Here is a 24,671-nt window from a genome sequence, read left to right as displayed (position 1 = left end):
GCTCTGACAAAATGCACACTAAAATGCTTCAATTCAGTGACTAAAGCCAAATCATCCAAGTGCAGCTCCAACGCCAGGGTTAAGGTTAGATGGGTGCGTTATCTACAGTTTAGACACAATAGTTTTAACTTTTTTTGGATTTAAATATCTTAAAAATCCTCCACTTTCACCTGTCTACATCACTGAAATGATCTGAAGTCCACTCTGGTATCAGACAGAAAATGAAGAGCAAAGACTCACCGTCATTGCATAGTGGCCCAGCATACGAAGTCATGCTGCAGTCACAGGTGAAGCCCTCCCACTGCTGCAAACAAACTCCTTGATTTGAGCAGGAGTCTTCCTGACAGGTAGTGCTGGGACCTGCAGTGAGAGACGTGGTGGGGTTGGAGGGTGCAAAAGTTAGGAGAAAGCAAACAGAAACACTTTTTTGTTTTTGTCTGGAGCCCAGTATGTTCACAATAGTAGGCCAGTATTGTTAGTTTTAGACCGTATTTCCTTGAAACATTTTGCTGTTTTGAAATGGTTGGGTAGTCTGTTGTGCTGCAATGGTGTTTTGATTAGTAGTATTAGTAGAAAATCCTTGTGAGACTAGGATAATGTGGATAGGCTCCCATTCTTTAGCTTTACATTTACAGAGGAGACTGGATTATCCATACAAACTGAACTAAAGCTAAACTGGAATCTATGTTATTAGATGAAAAGAGCCAAATGTTTACAGCATGCAGGTGGTGAGGCTAGATGAGTGGGGCAAGGACAGGAGGAGGAGTTAAACATAAGAGGTCAGAGTTATGTTTAAAAGCCTTCTTCTCAATACTCTTCCTTCAGCGGTCTGTCACTGTTCTCTCCCTGCTTCGTGCTAAAACCACACAGGACGAGAACGTCAAAAGTTGAAACTTGGTTCTCCTTCGATACACTTTTAACACGAGGCATGGAGGAAAGGGTGTGAAATCATTCACAAATAGAGTATTGGAGTTTAGGATGGGAGTCAGTAGGAGGGGTTAGAGAGCATGCTGCTAGGCAACCCAGGTGGTGGAGCTGTGGTCAACTCAAGTCAAGCGGTGGTGATGTTACTACTGTGATGAAGTCACTATGGTGGCTAGGAGAGGACAGGTCACCTCTGACCTTTGACTCTGGATCACTGGGATCCACACAACACCGGACACCACTGGGTAGTTTCGACACACGCACACATACATACACGCACACATACTCTCACACACGCACACTCACACACACATTTTCCCACCATTACACACGTGTCTCACATGCTCACACAAAGCGATATACCTTGCAAGTCAGCTTTCATCAATGTAACTTTTGTCAGCCAAACAAAAAAGCAAACAAGCAAATTAAGTTAGATGGTTAGTCAATGCGCACAGATGTCTGTGAACTGCTGAAAGAGTGGAACAGAGAGAGAAACCACAATGTGCAGAAAGATTGAAAAGGAGATGAGAAGAAAGAGAGTCAAATTTACATCTAACAGAGCAAGAGCTGGGTTAGTGGGTTATCCTAATAACAGAGAGCATGAGTTAAATGAAAACTGAAAGAAAAAGCAGTAAGGACATGGGACCTGGACAGATCTACTGGTGTGTTTTATTGTGCGTTTGCACCTCACCTTCACAGCCTCTCTCCACTTGTCCCATGGTTGCCAAGGCATCAGCCAAAAGGTCAGGGAGCCGGCCATTTAGATCAACAGTTGCTAGGCAACCCTGGAATCCCTCACGGGAGTGGACCAGCTTAGGCAAGTCTCGGTACATCTCTTTGGAAACACCCCCAATGTACAGATCACCTGTTGAAGAGCAACACAATTAATGGCAGCTTCATTACCAAGTCACGCTGCTTTGTCTTGATCTGCATAAGTCTATCAGTAAGATGAATGCAAGTAATGGAAGTATTTTTAGTACTGATTGATCTATCCATTATTTTCGATGAACAAATCTCTCTCAGGTTCTGTCTTCGAATTGGTTGTTTTATCTCATCCACAGCTCAAAACCTACATATATTGAGTTTACAAGTAGAAAAGCTACATATTGTCTCATTTTTAAATATGGAATCAATGAATATTTGCCAGTTTCGCTTGATAAATTACAAATAATTAATCAACTATGCCCATTTATTTTCCGACTGACTAGTTAGAAATATGTAGACAGTTAGCTTAGCTTGGCGAAAAGACTGGAACCAGGGAAATACAGCCAGCCTGGTAAAGGTAACAAAATCCACCTAGAGCTCATCCGCCAAGAACGCGCCTGGAACAAAGTGTTTTTTAGTAAGCTTTAGAAGTGCTGGTATTATCATACAGACACGATAGAAGTATTATTTTTGTCATTTAGCTCTCATTAATACATGAGATGAGCATTTCCCCCCCAGATGTTAGGGTTAAGGTGAGACAGATTGTTTCAGCACTAATCAGTATATGTTCATCAAGCCTCCTATGAAACAGTTTAAGTATATGTTGTGACCTGACTGTGTACAAATATTGTATGTGTTATCAAGTATGTGTATCCCTGTCTCCTGTATAAGCTACCTAAACTGAGGTATCACTCCTTGTATTTTTGTGCATACCCTTTAGGTCGAGGTTCTTGGCGCCCATGGTGGTCTGCGTGGTGACTTTGGTGTCAATCTTGACCGTGTGGAGATTGTTAGTGTCTCGGGATATGTGCACGTTGTGCCAGTGGTTGTCATTTAGAGGACTGTTAGAGTTGCCTTTGATCAGGTGTGCCCCATTGCCCAGGTCAGAAATGTAGTGCAGGTAGCTAGAGAGTGAAAAAGGAAAGGAGAGAGGAGGTGCTTAAACAAGTGAGAAGAGAAGAGGCAAATTAATTATATTCATGATGAAGAACAACACAGGGTCATACACTTCAGGGCATTATAATCTGTCTTGTAGAAGCATAATTATGAGAATAGAAAAAGACCTGCTTGACTTGTAAATTTTTCATATTTGATATTTCAGCCTTACAGTCAAGAATTTTCAATTTTTTTGTTTATCAAAGGAAACTTTAACTATTAATAACAGTAAAAATAGCACCATTGGAAATGCACATGCATGTCTTCAGGAAAGCTGTTACCACAAACGTATACTAATCACACTGACTCATTTAATGTTAATATCACACCCTGTGCATTGTCCAGCTCACCCTTTCACCAGCTCTATCACTATGAAGTCATTGCCGTCTCCCCTGTTGTAGAGAATAAGGCCATCGGGGGATGTTGTCTTGAACTGCATGAAGAGATGCATGGAGTAGTAGGCCTGCAGCGTGGGCAGCGTGACGAAACTGGAGCGTGAGCGGAAGGTGACAGGGTCAGCTACGATGCTCTTATAGCCAATAACAGCATTGAGCTCGCAGTAGTCGATGTCGCCGTTCTTGCACAGGTCGATGTAGGGCATGCCATTCAGCGTCAGGCCCTGAAGGTGGCCGATGAAATTGGAGGGCACGGCAGGTATGAAGCGCTTCTCCGTCACAATACCCGTCTCCACATTGTGGAACTCCAACTGGGTGTGGTCGCCCGCCATCTGACCTGGTGGCGGGGGTAAACTTCAAAGGTGAGGGCTACGGAAAGTTGGATTTCAAGTGGTACTGTTCAATCCTAAACCAAATACTAATCCTGAGTCTTATTTCAATGCTAATTCAGAATGATCATTTTCACTTACACAGGTACAGATGTTCTCTAAAAAAAGAAATAAAACCCTTAATGTTGGTCTAAATTTAAAAAGAATCAAACAGCAATTTGTGTAAAGTGTCATTTATGGTGAAAGGTTTTAAGTTAGGCTGCTGTGGTTACCTTCAACAGGCTGCAGGTCATCCACGGTGAGTTTGAGGCTCTTGCCACGCCGGACTACCCTCACCGTGTGCCACTCATTATCATTTAGGCCCGACCCCGCAAAGATGGTCTCTGGGCCTTTACCTACACATAGCCCAGAGCACCATTAACATATGCACAGAGAGGTGGAGATAGACAGATAGAGAGAGAAGGAGGAGATAGAGATGTAGAGAGACAGAGACAGAAGTACAGAACCAGAAGAAGGACGAGAAGCAGAGAGCCAGGCAGGTTGAATTAAATTTTAAGGACAGAGAGTGAGGAAATGGAGGGAAATAGCGGAGGGAAGGAGGAACCATACATATCCTGGGGAGACAAACACCTCTGTGTCAAGACACTCTCTCCACAGATAGACAGACAGGTCTCTTTGCAGATAAGCCAGCGAGACAGATGATGTGACACAGACAGACAGAAAGATTTACATAAATGGATGCCATGGGTGCCTAAGATGGAGACTGTGAGTCACAACAGGCCCACGCTGAGACAATCCATCTGTGGACAGATCACAACGCCATGATGACCACCTATTACCCATACATGCACAGATAGCACATTCGCACCCACTTGACGCCTAAACTGCCCCACAATCCTCTCGCCCCCGCACATATAACACAGATTAGCCCATGTGCCTGCATGCAGGATCTTTTTTATTTTCCACAAGAGCGCAATATGGCAGTGCGCCTCATGGTGGCACTAGACACACAGAGGAAGATCAGAGAGCTCTCCAAGTTGCTGATGTGCAGCAGAATGAAAGAAGCTGAGCTGTCCTCTCATGATGTCTCTCTCTCTGTCCATCTACCAGCTCATTTCCTCACATAGGTGACTGCACACATTTGATGGACTGACTGTTCCCAAGACCTCAAGTGTCCCCTTCCTCCTACTCTCTACAAGCACCCCACCAACGTTGAACACAACACCTACCAACTCGCAACACACAAACACACACACACTCCCTTTCCTCCTCCGAGCCCTGTTGGCTTGAGGAGAGTGAGTGAGTCTGCTTACAGTGACCTATAGGAGGTAATGACGGGGGAGGTGAGAGGTAAACTGACCCGAACGGATTCTGCTGCAGAAAATGTCAAGCATGCCTACATCACTCATGGAGGCACGCAGGCAGCACACACACACACACACACACACACACACACACACACACACACACACACACACACACACACACACACACACACACATACACACACAAACAGTTAGAGCGGTAAAAAAAGTGAGAGACATACAGGCAGACTGACACGCGAGCATGATTATTTATGAAAAGTCAATCAAAATGGATATGGCACTGTGTGTGTGTATGTTTTTTCAACACTAAAAGAGTGTGTTGTGCATTCAGAGAGGACACAGGGTTCCCCTGAGGAGACTCAGCTGTGCTCTGGGCATGAGCATCTCATCCTGTTACCATGGATCACTGCCTAGCACTGAGTGAAGGAGAGAATATGTGTATGTATGTGTGAGTTTAGGAGTGTGTGTGTGTTAGTGCATATGTAACCGAATATTCAAAGAATGAGCAGACTGATGTGAGAGTAAGGCAGTGATCTGTGTCAACCTGGGAACAGGGAGAGACACACAAACACAAACACACATACACACACGCACACACCTATTTTAGGTCAATGCTAACAGTGCGTTCAGCAGCATGGTGAGCTTTGAGTTGAGGTTTAATGTTGAGCTACTCGCGGTCAGCATACAGTCAGCACTCTGTGCCGCCAAACCAAAACACAATAAGGCAAGACAATTCAAAGAGAGAGACAAGAGGGACTGTTTGTTGCAATAGAAATACAATTCAAATCAAATGGCATAAGCTACTGGTGATTATAAAAGCAGGATAATGAAAACAAAATGACAAAAAGCGTTTCATATTTCATTAGCTCCAAATAACAAATGGCTTTTCTGCTGGATAAGCCTCAAATCTCTCCCATGCCGAGGCTTTCATTTGACTGCTGAGTGGACTATTTCAGTGGCGCCTGGCTGTTAAATAAATTTTTTCTTCCCCTTCGAATATCAGATGTATAATTTATTGTATGCACACAGTGTGCCAGAAAAGTGGCTGCCTACTGAAATGTTCATTGAGACAACTGGTCTAAAATTGGCCAACAGACATGCGGGATAGCAACGGCGCTGTGTGGCTAGTAGGGTTTCTATGGCAACTGCAGTCGTCCATTTCACCACCTCTTTGCCGTCACAGAGCATTCGTCTCTCTCTCTCTCCCTCTCTCACTCACTCTCTCTCTCTCGCTTTCTCTGTGGTCGTGACAGAGAGAAACTCCACGTGAGGGAATTAAACTTCATCAGGGATTCAGCTCCACTCACAGCAGCATGAACAGAAACACACACACACACACACACACACACTCACTCACTTTCACACAGGAAAACACACCCAAAAAATACAGACACAGATGGGCGACGAAAAGAATACAGAATGCAAAGCCACTCACAAACACACACTAAACACATTGTATGAAACACTACCCAAAAATCCCCCATGTACAGTTTAGAGAGAAACAACAAGCAAACAAAGAAGCAAACCAGACAGACGTTTGGAAAGAAGGTGCGACAGAAAAGCAGAGGGATAACACGTCTTTTGTCTCTGGCATGAAGGAGAAGTAATTAGCTTGCAGCTCTGAGTTGCGTTCAGCCACCAGCTACTACTCCCTGCCTCTTTAGCTCACACTTCTCAACACACCAAATTTACCTGAACACGTCATACTCAGATATATTTTGCCCCCGTTCCTCTTCTACTTCTCTTTCTTTTTTTCCCTTCCATCAACCCCCACCGTCCTCTCTTCCGTCTATCCTTCTTTGCTAAAATGGCCGACATGGAAAACCCTGGCCCTCAGCAAAAATCACACCACTCCTGTGGTGTAGCTGAACATGCAGACACTAACACGCATATGTGCACCTCCCCTGTTGAACACACACTCACACACACACATATATGCACACAGACACATGGTACAAAGATATGTTGAATGAGAGATTGTGATCAGATGAACTGATAAGAAAGATAGAGAAAAATAGGCAGACACATTAACAAAAACACACACCCTACTGCGCGCTCACACACACACACACACATTCTGAGAAGGAAGAGGAAGGGGGAGGGGTTAGGTGAGATGGAGGATCACTTACTGGCTGTACAGTTTATCCTGATACAGTCTGGAGGGAGAGCAGAGCAGAGGGTTAATGCTGCACACATACACATACTCTCCACGCCCTGGGGACGCACACGTTGACACACCCCGCATTCATATATATAAACACGCACACACACACACTGCTGAGAAAACACACACTCTCCTTTGTCACAGGACCTCAAGCTGGATAGCGTATTTTCTTACAACAGTGTGAGTTTCTGTGACTTAGATTTTTTAGCCAATAGAGCAAAATCTGAAAAAAAATCTGTTGATCTTCACAGTGACGTGTTAAGGAGAGCGGTGTGTCCCAGCATGAGCAGTGTGCTCACTGGCTGCTCTGGCCTGGGCGACATTTTCAGTCCCCAATCAAAAGCACCAGGAGACTGAGATGGGTCATGTGTGTCAGTCTGTCTGATGACATCGAACACATCCCATAATTTTTGTCACCCATCCAGAGCACAAATCTTCACAAATTGTAGGAAGATTCAGCCCCTGTATTATGATTATTATTATTTTAAATTTTTTACCCATGATGCCTTGGTGTGTCGTGTGGCGTCAACCACAGAAAAGACGTGGCTGCAGACAACCAGAGACCAACACATGCACCCCTCTGTAAGTGTATGTGTGTATATTATGTGAATGTACTTACATTTATGTGAAAGTGTGTGACTGAAAGTGAAAATGAAAATGTGTTTGGCTGTTGAACTGAGAAGGAGAAATGTACACAAAGTTAAGGGATTTTCCTGCAGTTACATGTGGAGTATACTATCTGTTTGTGCTTGTACAGTTTGTGAGCTTTGTGTTGATTGTTGCAGGTGTTAGGGATGCACAGGTCCACTGGGAGTGAGCAGAGAATGCAGCTTGAGGCTTGACCCTCTGTTCAACACAAAAACAATACTACTAACCTTCACTTGTGCATGTTTGTGTGTGTTTGCATTCAAAGATAAGTAACATCTATACTATGACATCAATTCAAATGCTAAAAAGCCTGTGAAACCCGTGTCTTGAATATACTGAGTATAAACAGTGCAGCAGAATGATCTGAAAGAGTTTATTTTACAGGGACAACATATCATTAATCAACATCCCTATGCAAGAAACAGCCAAGAGGCCAGTATCAGCTGCATTCCCCTGACAGGTAATTAAAAAAATGTTTGAGAATCTACATGTTTGTGTGCGTGTGTGTACCTAGGTTGACAGTTAGTCGGACACGGCCCCCATCCAGCTCCAGACGAAGGGTGTCTGCGGAGTTACGGGATGTGGTTGCCATGAGAACGCCATACGCCCGCTGGGAGCGAAAGCGTAGCGAGACGTCCTCTGCCTCAGTGTGCATCGCCACAGGCAACTGCACCTTCATAAACTTGCTGCCGTCGTAAGACAGGATAGTCGCATCTGTACAAGATGCACAGAGACAGACAAGACAAGGAGCGAATGATAGAGGAAGGGAAGAAATGAAAGGCAGGCGGAGGAAGATAGATGATGGCGGAGGAGAGCGTGGTGGGTAGAAACATAAAAAAAAGAGACAGAAAAGATGATTGACAAGGAGAAAACACACGAAGTGGGAGGAGACAAAGGCAATTTGACGTTGAGTGAACCAGCTTCATACATAATAAAATATGTTGCAGCGTGGCTTCACTCCCTTGTTCCCCCGCCACGTCATGTTGAAACTCAAAACCTGCTCCCAACAAAATTACCCCATCACTTTCCACCCTTAATTCATCATCACTGCCTCTGCCTTACAGAAGAGGGTGTAAAAATAGCCGGAGCTGGTTGGCTGGCCCTATTATCCGGTTAAATCAGAATGCATGGCGGTGAGTGTGTTAGCCACCGTCGCTGACATCCCAGACCCTGGAGTCATAATGTAACAAGCTCAGGTGATCCCGCTTTAATGTCTTTTGCATACTCATTTACATATTCATAATCTTCTCTCCCTGCTACCTGCTGGGGCCAATCCCCGACCGCTAAACTGTTTACCTCTGAGGACCCTGTTTTTTATTGGCCAATTACATACACAGCCAAACACACTCTCCATGTCTCTGTGTCTTTATCTCCCCCTCTCTTCCTTCTTCGCTTCTTCTTATATCGCTCCACTCCACTCCTCCTTCGCTTTCTCTCGCTTTCGCTCTCCCTGTTTCCGTGGGAGACGTTTGGAGCCAAGGCAAAAACAAGAGAACAGGAAGAGAGGGAGGCCTCATGAATACTGATGAGCTGAGAAGGAGGGAGAGAGAGATAGTGTGTGTATGTGTGTCTGTGTGCGTGCATGTCAGAATAAGTGAGTGAATTTAAGTGTGAACAGAGGAGGGTTTAGTAAAGTGAGAGCAAGGGGAGAGAAAATAGGGACAGAGCAAGACAGAGAGAAAGGAGAAGGGTGGGGCGGGGGGGAGAGAGAAAAGCTCTTGGCTAAAATGCAAATGAACCCTCATTAACTTGAGGAAAAAAGAAGGTGGTTGGCCTGTTATATCACAGATAACATAACTAACAGCCACACATACACTCACCCAAGCACACTTGAACACACACACGTGCACACATCTCTGATAAGGGAGACAGCTGACTAAATTTTCCTCACCACGGCACCTGACTCACTACCAGACAAATAGAGGAGGGAGGCTTAGAGAGAAGGAAAGTATGGAAGACCATTTATGCCAGGAAAAGAAGAAAAGAACTGACTGAAGTGTAACATCAACACAGTGAACATCTGAAGCCAGTAGCACACACCACATGCACCATACGAGCAGAGTAAGTAGTTAAAGGATAAGGCTAGTGATATTTTATATTATTGATCCAATGAAAAGACTGAAACCAACAATGTATTAGTTAATTTCTCAATACTTTCAAACATCCTCACCCTGCCTGTGGCACACATACCCAAGCCCACTGGTTCCTTCTGAAGTTATAAATCTTAAAAATGGGTCACAAATATGTAGTATCATTTTTTAAAAAGGTCTCAGTAGTTTCCTATAACATCTTGACACGGTTGCTTTTACTAAATATTCCTTAAACATGAGTGAATAGGACATTTGTTGGAGACTTGGTGCACTACTTAGGAGTTATGGCAGCAGGATGCTGTATGTGGCATTGACTCAAAATAAACTACACTGTTCATACTCATCGTAATGAAGGAAACTGTTACCCAGTGTAACAGTGTAGCTCACTGATGTTATTTTAATAGTTTTGACAACAATGGAGGTCTGGGCAGAGTGGGAAAAAACTATATTAGGCTTTGAGCTTCACACACAAAAGTCATTAATGTAGAATATCACCAAACTCTTCTGTTTAGGTGTGCTAACTGGGATTATCAATCCACAGAGTTAACATGATCAAATTTCCAAACAGGTGACTGACATTGATGGTGGGAATAAATGTGATACTGGCAGCACCTCATATGTTACTTAGTCGCCGCCATTATGTGCCATTGACATGGGTGTTTTGATGCGTTTCTATTTCATATCTCATCATTTTGACTTAGTCCCTTAGTTATTATATCATAATGTATCTGAGTAAGCTCGTAATTTTGCTTGAAAACTAAAAATTCTGATTTCTTATCTCATAATTTGGACTTAATATGCCATCATATTGATCTACTATCTCATAATTCTGATGAAAAAATCACGCTGATATACTATTATCAAAATTTTGAATATTTTTAACTTTGTTATTCTTCAAAATATTTGATTTTACTTTGTTTTTGAACATTATGAACTTTAATTAAAGGACAGATGTGTTAAGGTCAACAGTAGATTTTTAAATATTTAAGGTAATTAATATTAGTATTAGGTGATGGAAGACATTTAAACATACAGTACATATAGTATATACATATATAAGCTTGAAAATATTTAATATTTAATATTTGAAAACTTGAAAATGAGTAAAGAATCTGCTCTTTTGAAAATAGAGATTTTAACCTTAAGATGAACTCTGTCATTTCATCGTATTTCTCTTCCTGACATTAAAGGACTTCCGTAGAGAAAGCAGGACGGCAGGAAAAAAAAACCTAAAATGACTTCCAAATATGTGTGTAACTGCTCTTTATGAAATGAAAATTCATCTTGGAGCCCAAGCGTGGCGAAGGGGAACAAAGGAGAGAGTGAAAGAGTGAGGAAGGAAAAAAAGGAGGGAGAAACCGCAGGTAGAAGGCGTAAACATGCCCAATCACTCTCTCCATCTGCTTCTCCATCTGTGCTTCCTTTAATCCACTGAACCACCAGTTAGTGACCCCTCAATGCACACAGAGAGGGATGAAGAAAGATATAGAGAGGAAGACACAGCTAAGAGAAGGATAGAGAGAAGGTGCATTTCTATGATAAGTATAAACTGCGGATGTTTGTCCTCCGAAATAAAACATCTTCATATCAACACCCTTCAGAAAGCGTGCATGTGTGTGTGTGTATATCTCCTGATAGATGATAGTACAAACATCACTTGAGACGCGTCAGCAGCTGTGGCACAAACAACATTTCTTCTCTTCTCCTTGTCTGACTCCATCTCACTTCTTTCAACAGGCCTGTATCAGTCTCTCTGCCAATCTTCCCTACTTTCCATTTCTCTCTCGGCCTGAATTCATACCTTTTCTCATAACTTTCTCTCTCTGTCAGATTTTCTACTCGCGTCTCCCATTCCTCCTCATCTCCTCACCTGCTGTCATATGGTGGTTCCAGCCTGGTGGTTCCACCCTCCTCTGTCACAGCTCCTGCTCCCTGCTTTCTGCACACTTCCTCTCCCATCGATTCCCAATCTCTACATCCATAGCAGTCCAATAGTACTGTCTGCAGCTCTGCTTCCTCCCACCTCTTTTCTTTCACCTCTGTTGCTCCTCTCCTCTCCTTGCCTCCATCTTACTACTCTCAGTTCCACACAGAAAATGTGTAATTTTGACACAGCCCAAGATAGACAACCTGCACTATTATCATTTTTTGTTGTTGAGCAAACAGGCTCATTCTCTCCTTGTCCTTATTTTCTATTGTCACCTCTAGCAACTGCCTACCTCCCATCCTGTTTTCATCACCATGGACAAAAAGAGGGTCAAACTAAATTTGCAAGTTTTATATTTAACTAATAGTTTTGTTACATTTTTCATCTGCCATAAATCTTTATGTGTGTACCTTTTTAGTGCACATCAGAGTAAGTACTTTCAAACTGTAATATGTTAGGATCGGTATTTTAAAGAAAAAAAGAAGCATAACTTAAAGGTATAATGAATAAAGATTTTATAACCAATATATATGATGATCATAATATATTTTCAGAGGATGATGGAGTTATTTCTGACTTTAAAACGTCAGACTTTCCACCATATACCTACTGTCTTGTGTCAATCATCCCTTTGGCATTACTCAAAGTTTTCAAGCCATAAGCAAATGACAAAGCTGTCATTATGACTGTATCTTGCATTGTGGCGTATCATTAATTTTTCACAAAAATTGTGCTGTTTAGTGGCTGTAATTAGCCAGCATACTCATCTCTATTGAGAAAATGTGGCCTCAACACTTATGCCAAGTATTGTACAAGCTGCTAATAGTCCAGCTGAAGTGTTATTCTCGTCCTCTTTCTCTCCGACCTCTCACTCGGTCATTCTCACCTCTCTCACAGGAACGTCCCAGGTAGCCCGTCCCAGAGCAGTCACAGACGTAGCGGTTCCAGCCCTCCCTGCAGATGCCGGTGTGCTGGCAGGGGTTGGACAGACATTGTTTGGGTGGCTCTCTGGAGCACGATGGCTTCACCCCCACTGCCCTCTGGGCCTCAGCCAGCCGCCGGATGTCTTTGCTCTGCCCGTCCACAAATAAGTCTCTGATGCAGCCCACGTAACCGTAGTTCAACAGCGCTGTCCACACCTGAGGAAGAAATCACCAGTGTTGAGTAGTTTCACTGAACACATAGTTTATAATAAATGGGAAAATTGGCAGTGTTTGGTGGTAAACTGTATTCAAAATTAAGAGTGTACATAGTTTCGCCACAGTTATCCCCATATCTTCCAGTTATTTTTGGCTCAGGTACTATGTTTAAATTTATTTTTTAAGATTACTTACTTTATTGTTTTAAAATTTGTTTCACTTAAAAACCAAAATTGGGTGGTTTCATCTGAATTCATGTCCAGGCTGTTATGCAGACTTCTTCAAACGGTGAAAATGTTGAGAAAAAAAGCTCATGCTCATCTGTTCTCCTAGGCTATATGATGTATATGTTGTATTCTATATTTACATTTCACCTCTTATTTCATATCTATTTTATGTATTTTCTATTTCAGCATAACTGTTGTTAGTAGCAAAAGTTCATGGTATATTTGTCTTGCGTAGGACTGCAACTAACAATTATTTGTATTATCGAGAAAACAATGAAAAATGATGTGCACAATATCCTAGAGCACAAGGCAGCAACATCCAGTGACGTGTTTTGTCCAACAAACCTTCCAGACACAAAAGACATTCACTTTCCTCTAATGTAAGATAAAGACAAGCAGCAAATTCTCACATTCAAGAACCTGGAACCATCAAGTGTTTGGCATTTCTGCCTGACAAATTACTTCAATAATTAATCAATTATCATTCTTGACAGTCGATGATGAAAACATATAAATCGTTGCAGCTCTACTTTTGAACAGCGCACTTCAAGTTTGTTATCAACAATAATAACAACTACTAATTGATTTTTAAAAACCCATCATAAAAGAAACACAAGAAACAACGATAAAAACAATTAATTAAACAATTAATCATTTCAGGCAGGCACAGAAGTCATTTTTTAGTCACATTTCATTCAGTCTCTAGTCATGTCCATGACCTATCTCTCAATATAGACGGGCCATAGAAACATTTGCTATTCCGTCGGCTTACAACGACACTGAGTTCTGAACTTCGCTGTTACACCACTGGCTGCCAACATACCAGCCTGCTCCTGTATTAGCAGTTAGTCATATGTGAATTTTGATTGTTTGTTTATATGTGTTTAGGCTTCCAGGCTCTGCCAGGAAGAGTTTGTGAGCACAGGCAGTCTGTATCAGGCTTGCTCAGATTTCTCCCAAAGCATTACACGAGTAGAGCCACACCACCAAACTAACATGCATATTACTGCAAGAAAATAGTTAAAACCTTGGCGTGAGGGCATCCGGTGGGCTGATGGTTAAGGCACATATCACATTACCGTAACATCCACGGTTCATTCCCTGACTGTAGGACCCTTTGCAGCATGTCCTACCCCTCTCTCTGTCCTTGTTTCCTGACAGAACACTTCTCACAATTTTCTACAGCTGACAATGTCTTGTTTTTTTGGACAAAAGATATCTAATTTACTAGACTGTAATTTAATTTACTGGAATGTAAGACAATGAAAAGCAAAAAATTCTACCATTTGAGAAGCTGGAACAATCAAATGTTCAATATCTTTGCTTGGAAAATGACTCAAAAAATGTAATGATTATCAAAACAATTGTAATACAGTAGACACAAAATGTCAACACACAAACCTCTGTAGGGAAGATCAATCCAGCACGGTCCTCAGGTAGTCCTCCGAGGTACAAGGTGTCATCCAGGTCCAGGATCTCGCTGTCTCCTGGAGCCGTGTACGCTGTTCTTACGCTGTTCACAGAGATGGTTCCTGAATAAAGAAACCACAGACATCAAAACAACTTCAGTAATCATTATGACCTTCAGTGTGAACATCCTCATCACAATCATCACTGTCATCACCACCACCACCACCATTATGACCACCATCATCATCATCTTTGTCATCATCATCATCCTTCCTGCTCTCTTTGCACTCCTCCTCCTCATCATCGCCACCACTCATCACCACGATAATCAGGAGCAATGGAAATCTCAAACTGCACAGACTTAATCATGATTTAGTACCTTGAAGCTGTGCTGGTTTAAAAGTGCTATGTTAAACATTTTATCCACAATAAATCATTAATAGAATTATTCTTAGACATTAGTACAGCTACAGTAAACAAACAAGACCCCCACTGAGGAGACAGGCAGCCCCCACTGCGGGTTTCTAGACTGTAATTGACACTGACATGCAAATTATAACTATATTGGTACGAAGCTGAAAAACATTAAAAACCCTGAGCTGTATATACTGTATGGTTGGTGTTCAAAGGACTAGGAGAAAATAAAGGCAAGAAAAGGATGTAACGTTCATAAAAGGCATTATTTAAGTGTGTTTTATGTATCTTATGTATCTAACAGTATTTGTGGCAGGAAGTATGGGTTTATAGCAAATGTGGCCATAACTTTTAAAAACATTAAGAGTACTAACAGTAAGATGAGAAACAAGTCACAGTTGCTTGACTTATAGTCTCAGTGTTACGGTAATTATATGAAGATATTACAATAAATGTGACAGTGCTGCTGTATATTGATTCAGTTAACAATGGTGTGTACAGCACCCCTAAAGTCAAGTTCAATAACCCCAATTTAAATTAAATACAGACAGCAGACAGATGGCAGCCAAATGGCCTTGCTAGGCTCATTATCCTCTACCTCCTTCTTATCAACCTCTGTGGTCAGGGTTAGCATCATAGAGCTGAGAGCTGTACCTGAACGTCCATCCCTCTGAAAGTCCACATGATACCATTCTCCATCGTTGACCTTCCTATCGATGGCCTTGGTCTTGGTGGTTCCTGAGCCCATGTCAAGCAGCAGGTACAGGTGTCCATCAAGCATTTCAATGGCAAAGAAATCCACCTGTAAGCCAAACGCACACACACCCTCACAGAATCAGTATTCTGTGAAAAAGCATGGACATTGATGGCTGGCAATAAAAATGCAAATTATAGCTGCAAGTTATAATAAAGTGATTGGGCTTCTGTCTAACCCTTTATAATCAGGTTCCCTGTGCAATGTCATTTAATTTTAGTGGGGATTAGTTAACCTATACATTTTTCTAATCTACATAGAACAGAAAACATGTTTTCCAGTTCTCCCAAATGTGAACATGATGGAAAGCCATCTTGGAACAGGGATTTTTCTAGCTTTCTTAGAGTCATGATTCTAGTGAATAAACCCAATTTTTCAGTGACAGTCAGGAATCCAATGGTGCTAAAAACGCTACAGATGATTAAAGGCCTAATTTCCAGTAACCAGCTTGGATTTCCAGTGCATAGAGTGAAATCTCCTCTGTTACAGATGTCATTTGTCTGATTCAGGCTGAAATATCTTAATGACTATTCGATGAATTGCCATGAAATTATGTAGAAACGTTTGTGGTTCCTAGAGGGTGAAGCCTAATGGCGTTAGTGATCCTCTGACTTTTCCTTTGACAACACCATGAGGTTGATAGTTTTGGTTTTTAGTGAGATGTCTCAACATGTATTGGATGGATAGCAATTAAGGTTGGTTGATATCCATGTCCTGCTCAGGATGAATTGCAATGACTTTGCTAAACTAAGAGGATGGACTTGACAATAGCCTCACAGAGCTGCTAACATGGCTGTAGACTCTTAGTCCTGTTTTTTTTTATCTCATTTCAAGTTTCAAAAAACATATATGTTATATTTTTCACCTTGACTGTGGGAGGTGTGCGTGGGTCCTTGCGTTGCTGCTGTCGGGGTTTGCCATGGCTGAAAAGCATTAACCCATTGGGCTCTGTGGTCCTGAAGTCGAACGAGATGGATCCTGCCTTCTTCGCTGTCCATTTGCTCAGTGCCACGTAAGACTCTGGGGTGTCAAAGGTCACGGGGTCCAGCGTGGCCACACTCTCACACTTGAAGGACACCACCCCACTTACCTGGAGCAGATCGAGGCAAAATAAATGAGAAATTGGGTTATTACATTGATGTCCAGTGAATATCAAGACCAAAATGGTTCTTTTGTTGTCGGGCTGAAATACAGCCAGCTGCTTCCAGCTGTGAGCTGACTAAAAGACAAAAGCTTGTGGCTACCTCTCAAAAATATAATCCCACTTACTCAAAGTCCCCACAGTATAAGTCTCACAGGGTCTGAATGGAGGTTGTGATATAAAACGGTGTTTGTGTTACGTGTACAAGAGGATCAGGTGTTGTCTGGTTCAAGTTGTACTTTGCTGTTGGAAGTGCATACCTTCATCTTTGGGTCTCCCTGTTTAGCCAGTCTAGACAGCTCCAACCGTACATCATTATTCTTGTACACCACCTTCAGGGGAGGGGATTGAAGAGAAAGGAATAAAACATGAATTCACTTTCAGTTTAAATAAAAGCAAGCCATTTTCTCCACTTACGTACCCACTCCTTGGGTTCCTTTCAAATATTTCTGGTGTGGCACAAAATTGGATTATTGTTATTATTCTTTATTTAATTCAGTGTTTACAACAATAATCATAAAACAAGCAGAAAGAATAATACGGTTTAAACTTTTTAAGTCACAAGAGAAGAGAATGTTGAAGAGATGAAGAGGGGACAAGACATTTTAAATATCACCAAACATCCATTAATCTATCAACTAAGGAAACAGTTTTTTATTCAAGTGTTCTGGCATTTTTATATGAAAGTGACAACCTTAAGACCAGCAAGCCACTCCAGCCTCATCTTTTGATAACTCCCATTTATCCCTGCCACTTGCATGATCGCTTTTACGTTTTCTCTCTTCTTCCCTTTTCTGTTTCTCTTTCCTTTCCCTGACACAGTACGCTCTCTGACTGAGCTGTGTAAAGAGCGTAAAGAGTGTGCTTGTGCTGAGCATTTTGATGTCAAGAGGGAAGAGCACACACAGACTCTGCTTTATTAATCCAGACCTCCTTCTATGACCTGTGAGCAACTCAGCAACATTAAAAAATTTCTCCTGCATTGGCTTTTCATCTCTGTTTTTAATTTTCTGTACGTATATGTGCTTTTGTGTGTGTGCGCTTAGTGCAATGAGGGTGATTCTTGAATATAATAAGAGCTGCAAGTGTGCAAAATGGTGCTGGCGTGTGGGTGTGTGCGTGGAGGAATGTGGCTGCACCGCATAAAATGCACAAAATTGTTACAGCTGTGATCGTTCATGCGCGTGATTCACTGCATACATCTTAATTTGCTCACACGGATTATCATATCATCGTATTAAATATGTAAATGTGCCAGCGGAGGGTTCACTTTGACAGAGGCAGCCTCGTTTAAACACCATCAGTCTTAATGAAGCAACACAGAGCGCATTCACCACTGATACAGATAGCTCTCTGTTTGGCACATCATCTGTCGGCTTGTTTGGTTGTTTGTTTATGCCTCTGTGTGAGTCTGTGTGAATGAAATGGAGACTTAGACAGGGGTATGTATATCATGGATGTGAGAATGTATTTGGGAGTTTTGTTGTGTCAAGTGCTGTGTATGCATATGTATGCTCATTTGTGTTTTCACTATTTTTGTCAGTGTGTATGTGTTTTAGTTAGTATATTCCTGCATTCCTGCAGTGCATACATGCAAAGATTGTGTTAATGTGTACATGCATATGTATTAGTGTGTTTTCATCAGTGTGTCATGTGAGTTTTTGTTGTTGCAGTGTTGTGGCCCATTTCAAGCACAGCAGATAGATGGAACGTCTCTGTGGCGTAGCTAATTAGCATGTTAGTGCTTAGTGCTATATCTACTCCCTCAACGACACTCATCACTGATTCTCTCTGATGCTGGGGAGGGTGTGTGTGTGTCTGGGACTGTTTGTGGGAGACTGCCAAATGGAAGTATTTCTGTGTATGTGTGTGCTTTATAATATAGTATCTGCAAAATGTTAGGGTGATGCACGACAGAACAGGAGAAACAGTAAGGGAGGAAGAGAAAGTGTAAAAAAGGGGAAGATTGGTTTCTTATAACTTGAGATTACAAAAATTTGTCCAGCATGAATATATGTCCTGGCCTGTCCAATAGCTAAATATTATCACTCATTGACTCTCAGTGGAATCATATTGTGAAGAAAAGATCATGTGGAGATTATATCAGTGTCTTATTCTGTCTAAATTCATAATTCTGATCAGACTGTAGTTAAAGACTAGCAAAATTAGTTACCAACAAGTACATACATTTGTCATATCACAATATATTGTAAATCAATACAAAACAATCAGAAATTATCAATAATATGTTATTTTACTAAATTGTATTGCCTAGCACAAGTATGAGTACATCAAATGTGTTTTCTATGTGCTGGCATATATACATATGTGCATATACATGTAATACACGCATCCCACCTCTTTGAGACAGCCCATGAAGTTATTGCTGACTGGAGAACCGGGCAGGTCAGCGGTGCTGGGGCTCCCCCCCACGTAGAAGAAGTCATCAGAGCCCAGCATGGTGTAGTCCTCCTGGGTGTAGCCCGTGGTGGTCAGGATGCCGTCCACAGAGATGGTCACCTACACAACAAAGCACAGGGAAAGGACACGCTATATACTCACACCAAAGGTAGCGCTAAGCGCTAGCTAGGCGCTGACCAGCCAAATTAGCCCCCGTCACTCTGGTAACCAATGTGTATGCATTCTGGTAGGGAAAAGGCCTGATTGGTTTTGGGAATTGGCCAGTTGTTCTGTTGGGACTTTGATTTGGTGTGATTGTATTAGTGCTAACTGTGTAGTGTAATTGAGTAGTGCTGCCTCTCGACTTTGCTTGTACTCCTGGCATTTGGAATATGTTGCTATGCACTGCTAAATGCCACTCAGTTCCTCGGCCTACAGTTAGTAATAGTTAGTAGTAGCTCCATCTACTATTTGTATACTCAGAATGAGACTATGTGGTCTACCTCCTTCTGCCTGTCAGCAGCAGTTGTACAAGATGACAACTAGATCCTGTGTGTGATTAATAAAGATTTACTGTTACCCAAAGCTTCAGGGCCACCATTGGTGGTTTATGACTCTCCACACCCAGATTTCAAATCCAGTCTATTATCCTGTCACTGCATTGTACCAACTTTACAAAAGAGACTAAACCAACACAATTTGTGCAGCATTGCATTACAAGGCTAGCCTAATCTTCTACGTATACTGAGTCAACCTTTACATTTCTCTTTATTTCTCTGCCATAGACTCTGAGCTGCTTTATCTTTCAATACAACATCCAGTTTGATTTATTCCTTATATACTAACAACAACTTTCCTTAATGCTCCACCTACATCCACCTACATGACACCAGCACTGGTGTTCTTGTAATTTAACCAGCCCATTTTGCTGCATAATAGACTGTACAGGGGCTTTTAGCTAGCACACATAGCCAACTCTGTCACATGTAAATCACAGTTAGTGGTATCACCTTGATATTCTACAGTACATTAATTGTCCAGGTTCAACTTCTCATAAAGGTTGTGAGCTCTTTACTTTCCCACCACTACTACGCTCGCACTGATGGTGCTTATCATTGCCAGGCAAACTTGCCCAGCCAGGCAGGTGTTAGTAAAGTATCCACAGGCTTCATCGTGCTACACAGTAGGTGTTAGTACTATTTACTTGTTAGTAGTTGTTAGTTGTTGCACTGCTGGCAGCCACAGTGGTGTTACTGGTGTCAGGCCAAGCTGTGTGGGGTTACTGAGGTTAGGGTTAATGATTTCAATGTTGTTAGTAGTTGCGATGATGTTATGTTATTGTGTTGTTAGGGTGAGTTGTGATGATGGTGTTAGTTAGTTAGTTTGTGGTCTGGGGGGTTTGTTAGATCAGCGAGTCTGAATGAAATGACACACGGACGAACACACACAAATTGATGTACACACACGCACAGGTGTTAGATGGGTTATGGCTCATTCCACACACACACACACACACACACACATACACACACACACACACACACACACACACTTACATAAATATATAAACATGCAGCCTGTTCCTCTCTCTGCATGCAGCCATTGGCAAAGAGGACACAGTAGATTAAAAAATGACAACAGAGGAACAGAATGAATCATAGCACAATGGGCAACATGCAGTGGCAGAGTAGCGGACAAAAAAATCAAGAGAAGTAGAAAAGAAAGAGGGGCAGGGGGGACCTCTCTATCCATTTTACAGACCAATCAGAGAGGGGAAGGGTTTTTGAGTCACGCCATGCAGGGAGGGGAGGGCTCGCCATTTGCGTGCAGGTGAGGGATGAGCCAATCAGTACACGCCTACATGTCAGTCACAGAGGATGATGTAGTGAAAAAAACGGTAGAGAAAGGGGGGGAAAGGACTTAAAGAAAAAAAAGTGGTTGGCAAGGAGGGGGGGCGGGGGCTTTTTAAGCGTAAAAGATTACCAACCGCATTTATCCTTTTATTGGTTTAGTTTTGATGTCTATGGTTCAAAAGGAAATAGACACGGGGCAAACCCAAACTAAGAAACAATTAGAATGATATCTACCGAACAATGGAGTTTGTTTACCATAGCGTGTCCAATGCCTGAGTGCTTTGTAGAAGAGGGGGAGAAAGGAAAGCAAAAAACTGTGAACAGAACAACTTCGGGAACAAAAAAAGGAAAGCTAGAAGGCCTCTGGTGAGGTTAGTAGGTTGGTTGGAGTGGTTTCACTAGGAGAAGGGCACAGGTTAGGTTAGTAGAATGAATCATTCCATGGATGGTGGTTAGTTTCACTAGCAGGTTAGTAAAGTTAGTAGTCAAGTTAGTAGTACAAACAGGCAAACGGCAGAGGCAGGCCACAGGTGGGTGACAAGCACCTGAGTGCTAGTTACCCTCAGTGTTCTCTAGTTCACTCTCTCTTTCATTCACTCACTCACTCACTCACTTACATACACACACACACACACACACACACACACACACACACACACACACACACACACACACACACACACACACACACACAATTGAAAAAGCACTCACCTAGAGCTGAAAGCAGTGCTGGTCTGGTGGTTAACCCACTGTAAACTAAGACCAAAACCTCAGGTATTTTCTTCCTACCACAGCGTCACTGCAGTTGGACAACAGACCACTGACCGTAGCTTTTACATTGATTAGTTTCTTGCTGCGGACTATAGTCTTTTCAGCTGGAACATCTGCAGCAGTCACTGTGGTTCACCATACAACTCAAATACACATTTAAGCTATTGAACAATAACTAAAATTAGCTTTACTAATAACAATTATCTCAAATTTTGAAGTATTTGTCAATTATTTCTCAAACTCCTTTATTCATCATTTAATCCATAAAATGTAAGGATATAGTCAAAAATTATAACCACAATTTCCCAGGGCTCAAAGTGACATCTTGTTTGGTCCAATCAACAGTCAAAAATTCCAAGATATTCAATTTACAATGATATAAAACAGACAAAAGCAGCATATCCTCACATTTGAGAAGCTGAAACAAGCAACTGTTTGGCCTTTTGCTTGATGAATGACTTAAAGCATTAATCATAGTGGTTAAAATTCTTGCCAATTTTCTGCTGTTTAATCATTTCATCACTAGTTGAAATCCAAACATGCTTTCATCCATTCGTTAATCTACCTCTTGCCATCTTTTTGTCCCTCCCTATGACCCTTTAAATCCTCTCCAAGGTTTAACAATATTGTAACTTATTTTATATCTCCTCTCGTCTCCTCTCCTCTCCTCTTTGTTCGGGCTCTCACTCGTCCATCTCCTGTTGTCTGGTTACCTGTCTCAGGTTGCGGGTGACCTTGACGTCGTGCCAGGCGTTGTCGTTGAACTTGCCGTTGACAGGCTCCACCAAGGCCTCAAAGGCCCCAGAGCCGAGGTTGATGACAAGTGACACGGCACCGTTCTTCAGTGCCAGGTTGACATAGTCGGCTGACTTGCCGGTGTGCAGCATCAGGCCGTTGCGCTGCAGTGTCTTGAAGGAGAGTGTGATTTCATCGCTGCTTGACTGGATGGGGTTGGGCGACAGGTCATAGCAGAAGTACTCAGAGCCCTTGAAGGTGGCAACGTACTCCTCACGAGCTAAGAGAGACAAGGAGAGGTGGAAGAGGAAGAAGAGGAGGAAAGAACAAAGACGTGATGAAACCATTACACTCTTGTTGAACATTATCATGATTAGTACAATATCCAAGCTATGGTGCTCCTTCCTACACTGCTCTTCACAATATGTTCAAAGATGATAAAATGGTGGGTGTTCATCAGAGCAAGCCAGTAAAACAAAGCTCAGCTGGGCCTGGTTAAATTTGATTCAGATGTGCAGTACAGAACATATTGTTGAAGATGCTGAAAATGTTGTTATTGTCAAGCAAAGCCTCACTGATGCCAGCACTTGGAAGAAACACTTCCTTCCATACCTCTAATCGTACCATGGAGTGGTGTGTAAACAAGCTTTGATCACTCATGTGGGTTGGAGATTAAACAGTGTGGATGTGAGAGAGACAGTCGTGAGTCTGTAGCATTCCAAACTCGTTATGAAACCTGCCATCCTCTCTTTTGAGAGAACAGCTGTGCTGGCAGTCTGAAGTGATGTGGTCTTGTTTGACAACATGGCTCATTTCGTGATGTTCGTCAAAAGCCAGAATGTGTGTCTGTGGCGGAAGTAAAGGTTAGAAAGGTTTGGAGAAGGATGGAAAATGATAATGAAGATGGAGAACAGCAGCCTGTAAGAAACATGGCAGGCAAAGCAGGCAGGATTGGCCAATTAGAATTCAGAATAACAGGCAAACAGCCAATAGCAACTTACCTTGCACATCCTTTGTGACCCCCAAGGACACTAGACCAAGGTTTTGCAATCCATCATCCTTAAGCTCAACCTCTGTTATCTACTCTCTCACACCTACTCACATACAAGTGCACAGCCATATACACAAGCCAGCAAAAGAACAAATATGCACACCTACACACATCTGCGTGCAAAAAATGATCATACTATTGTGCTGGCGTACACAAGCTGGGGCGACATTATCTGTCTCCTTCACACCCATCCCCCTGAAGCTTCACCCATCCTCTGCATCCGCTCTAGCGTTCTCCTCACCACCGTCCTTATATCTCTCACACCTCCACCATTCCTCTCCGCACATCTCGCTGGCCTCTTTTTTCCCTGCTCTGTGCAGCCTGTGGCATGACCACCATCTTGTAGTTTACGATAATGAGGAGAACAGAGGGGAATTTAACACACACTAGGTCAGGCTGGAGCAAGACTGACACTTGGTGAGGAACCGCTGGAGAGTAGGGGAGGTGAGGGAAGTGTGGGGGGGGGGGGGGGGGGGGGGGTATTGCCACGTAATGAACAGACTGAAGTGTAATAGGTTATTAAGGTAGTGAGAGGCAAAGAGAAGAGTGTTGAAATGGAATCGGCTGCACTTGAGTGAATATAACTCTGAGAGAATAATGAGAAGGAAAAAGTGAGAATATATCACAATTCAAAGAGCAATTGTGGCAAATTGTCTTTCTTTCCTTCTGTTGCATGAAAAAAATTCCAAAGTGTGAATGCCAATAAATGAGTGAGAAACAACACGTTGTTTGCCAGCATGTGTGAGTTCTCCCTGGTGTATGATTCCTTCTCTCCCAGCATGTTAATTATGAGTGTGTGTGTGTGTGTTTGTGTGTGTGTGTGTGTGTGCATACCTTAACATTTGAAAAAAATGTTTGAAACTTTGTTTTCAAGCATATGAATGTGTATGTGTGCACAGACAAGTATATGCTTTTTATGTGCGCATGAAATGTGCAGGGGTGTGGGTGGGTGCTGGTCTCTGTAAATATTGGTGTATTGCTGTCAGAAAAGCTATTACCAACTCGGGGCCTCGGGCTAGTCTTTACTGAGAGGAGCGAGAGTGAGGAGGAGGAGGGAAACACACACAAGAACACACACATATACAGAGATGGAAAGGCTAACACAATCACACAA

The 24,671-nt window shown here is 42.3% G+C and overlaps 1 protein-coding gene across 12 annotated transcripts in view; it reads right to left on the bottom strand.

Annotated features, from left to right (window-relative positions):
* nrxn1a (neurexin 1a) overlaps positions 1–24,671 on the bottom strand; it is a 57,769-nt gene that overhangs the window by 14,102 nt on the left and 18,996 nt on the right. For 4 of the 12 annotated variants that reach the window (XM_056365156.1, XM_056365151.1, XM_056365152.1 and 1 more), the window contains 15 exons: positions 22,485–22,786; positions 21,256–21,279; positions 19,106–19,267; positions 17,008–17,079; positions 16,472–16,696; positions 15,507–15,654; positions 14,430–14,560; positions 12,549–12,801; positions 8,156–8,359; positions 6,963–6,989; positions 3,781–3,903; positions 3,135–3,516; positions 2,563–2,753; positions 1,616–1,789; positions 241–360 (listed from right to left, as the gene is read on the bottom strand). In XM_056365156.1, the coding sequence (XP_056221131.1) occupies positions 241–360; positions 1,616–1,789; positions 2,563–2,753; positions 3,135–3,516; positions 3,781–3,903; positions 6,963–6,989; positions 8,156–8,359; positions 12,549–12,801; positions 14,430–14,560; positions 15,507–15,654; positions 16,472–16,696; positions 17,008–17,079; positions 19,106–19,267; positions 21,256–21,279; positions 22,485–22,786 (2,538 nt within the window). The remainder of the gene's footprint in view (positions 1–240; positions 361–1,615; positions 1,790–2,562; positions 2,754–3,134; positions 3,517–3,780; positions 3,904–6,962; positions 6,990–8,155; positions 8,360–12,548; positions 12,802–14,429; positions 14,561–15,506; positions 15,655–16,471; positions 16,697–17,007; positions 17,080–19,105; positions 19,268–21,255; positions 21,280–22,484; positions 22,787–24,671) is intronic. The other 8 variants (XM_056365159.1, XM_056365163.1, XM_056365162.1 and 5 more) reach the window with 3 other exon arrangements.

This window comes from Seriola aureovittata, chromosome 21 (assembly GCF_021018895.1).
Source record: "Seriola aureovittata isolate HTS-2021-v1 ecotype China chromosome 21, ASM2101889v1, whole genome shotgun sequence".
NCBI classification, from domain to species: Eukaryota; Metazoa; Chordata; class Actinopteri; order Carangiformes; family Carangidae; genus Seriola; species Seriola aureovittata.
This window is presented reverse-complemented; position numbering and strand designations above follow the sequence as displayed.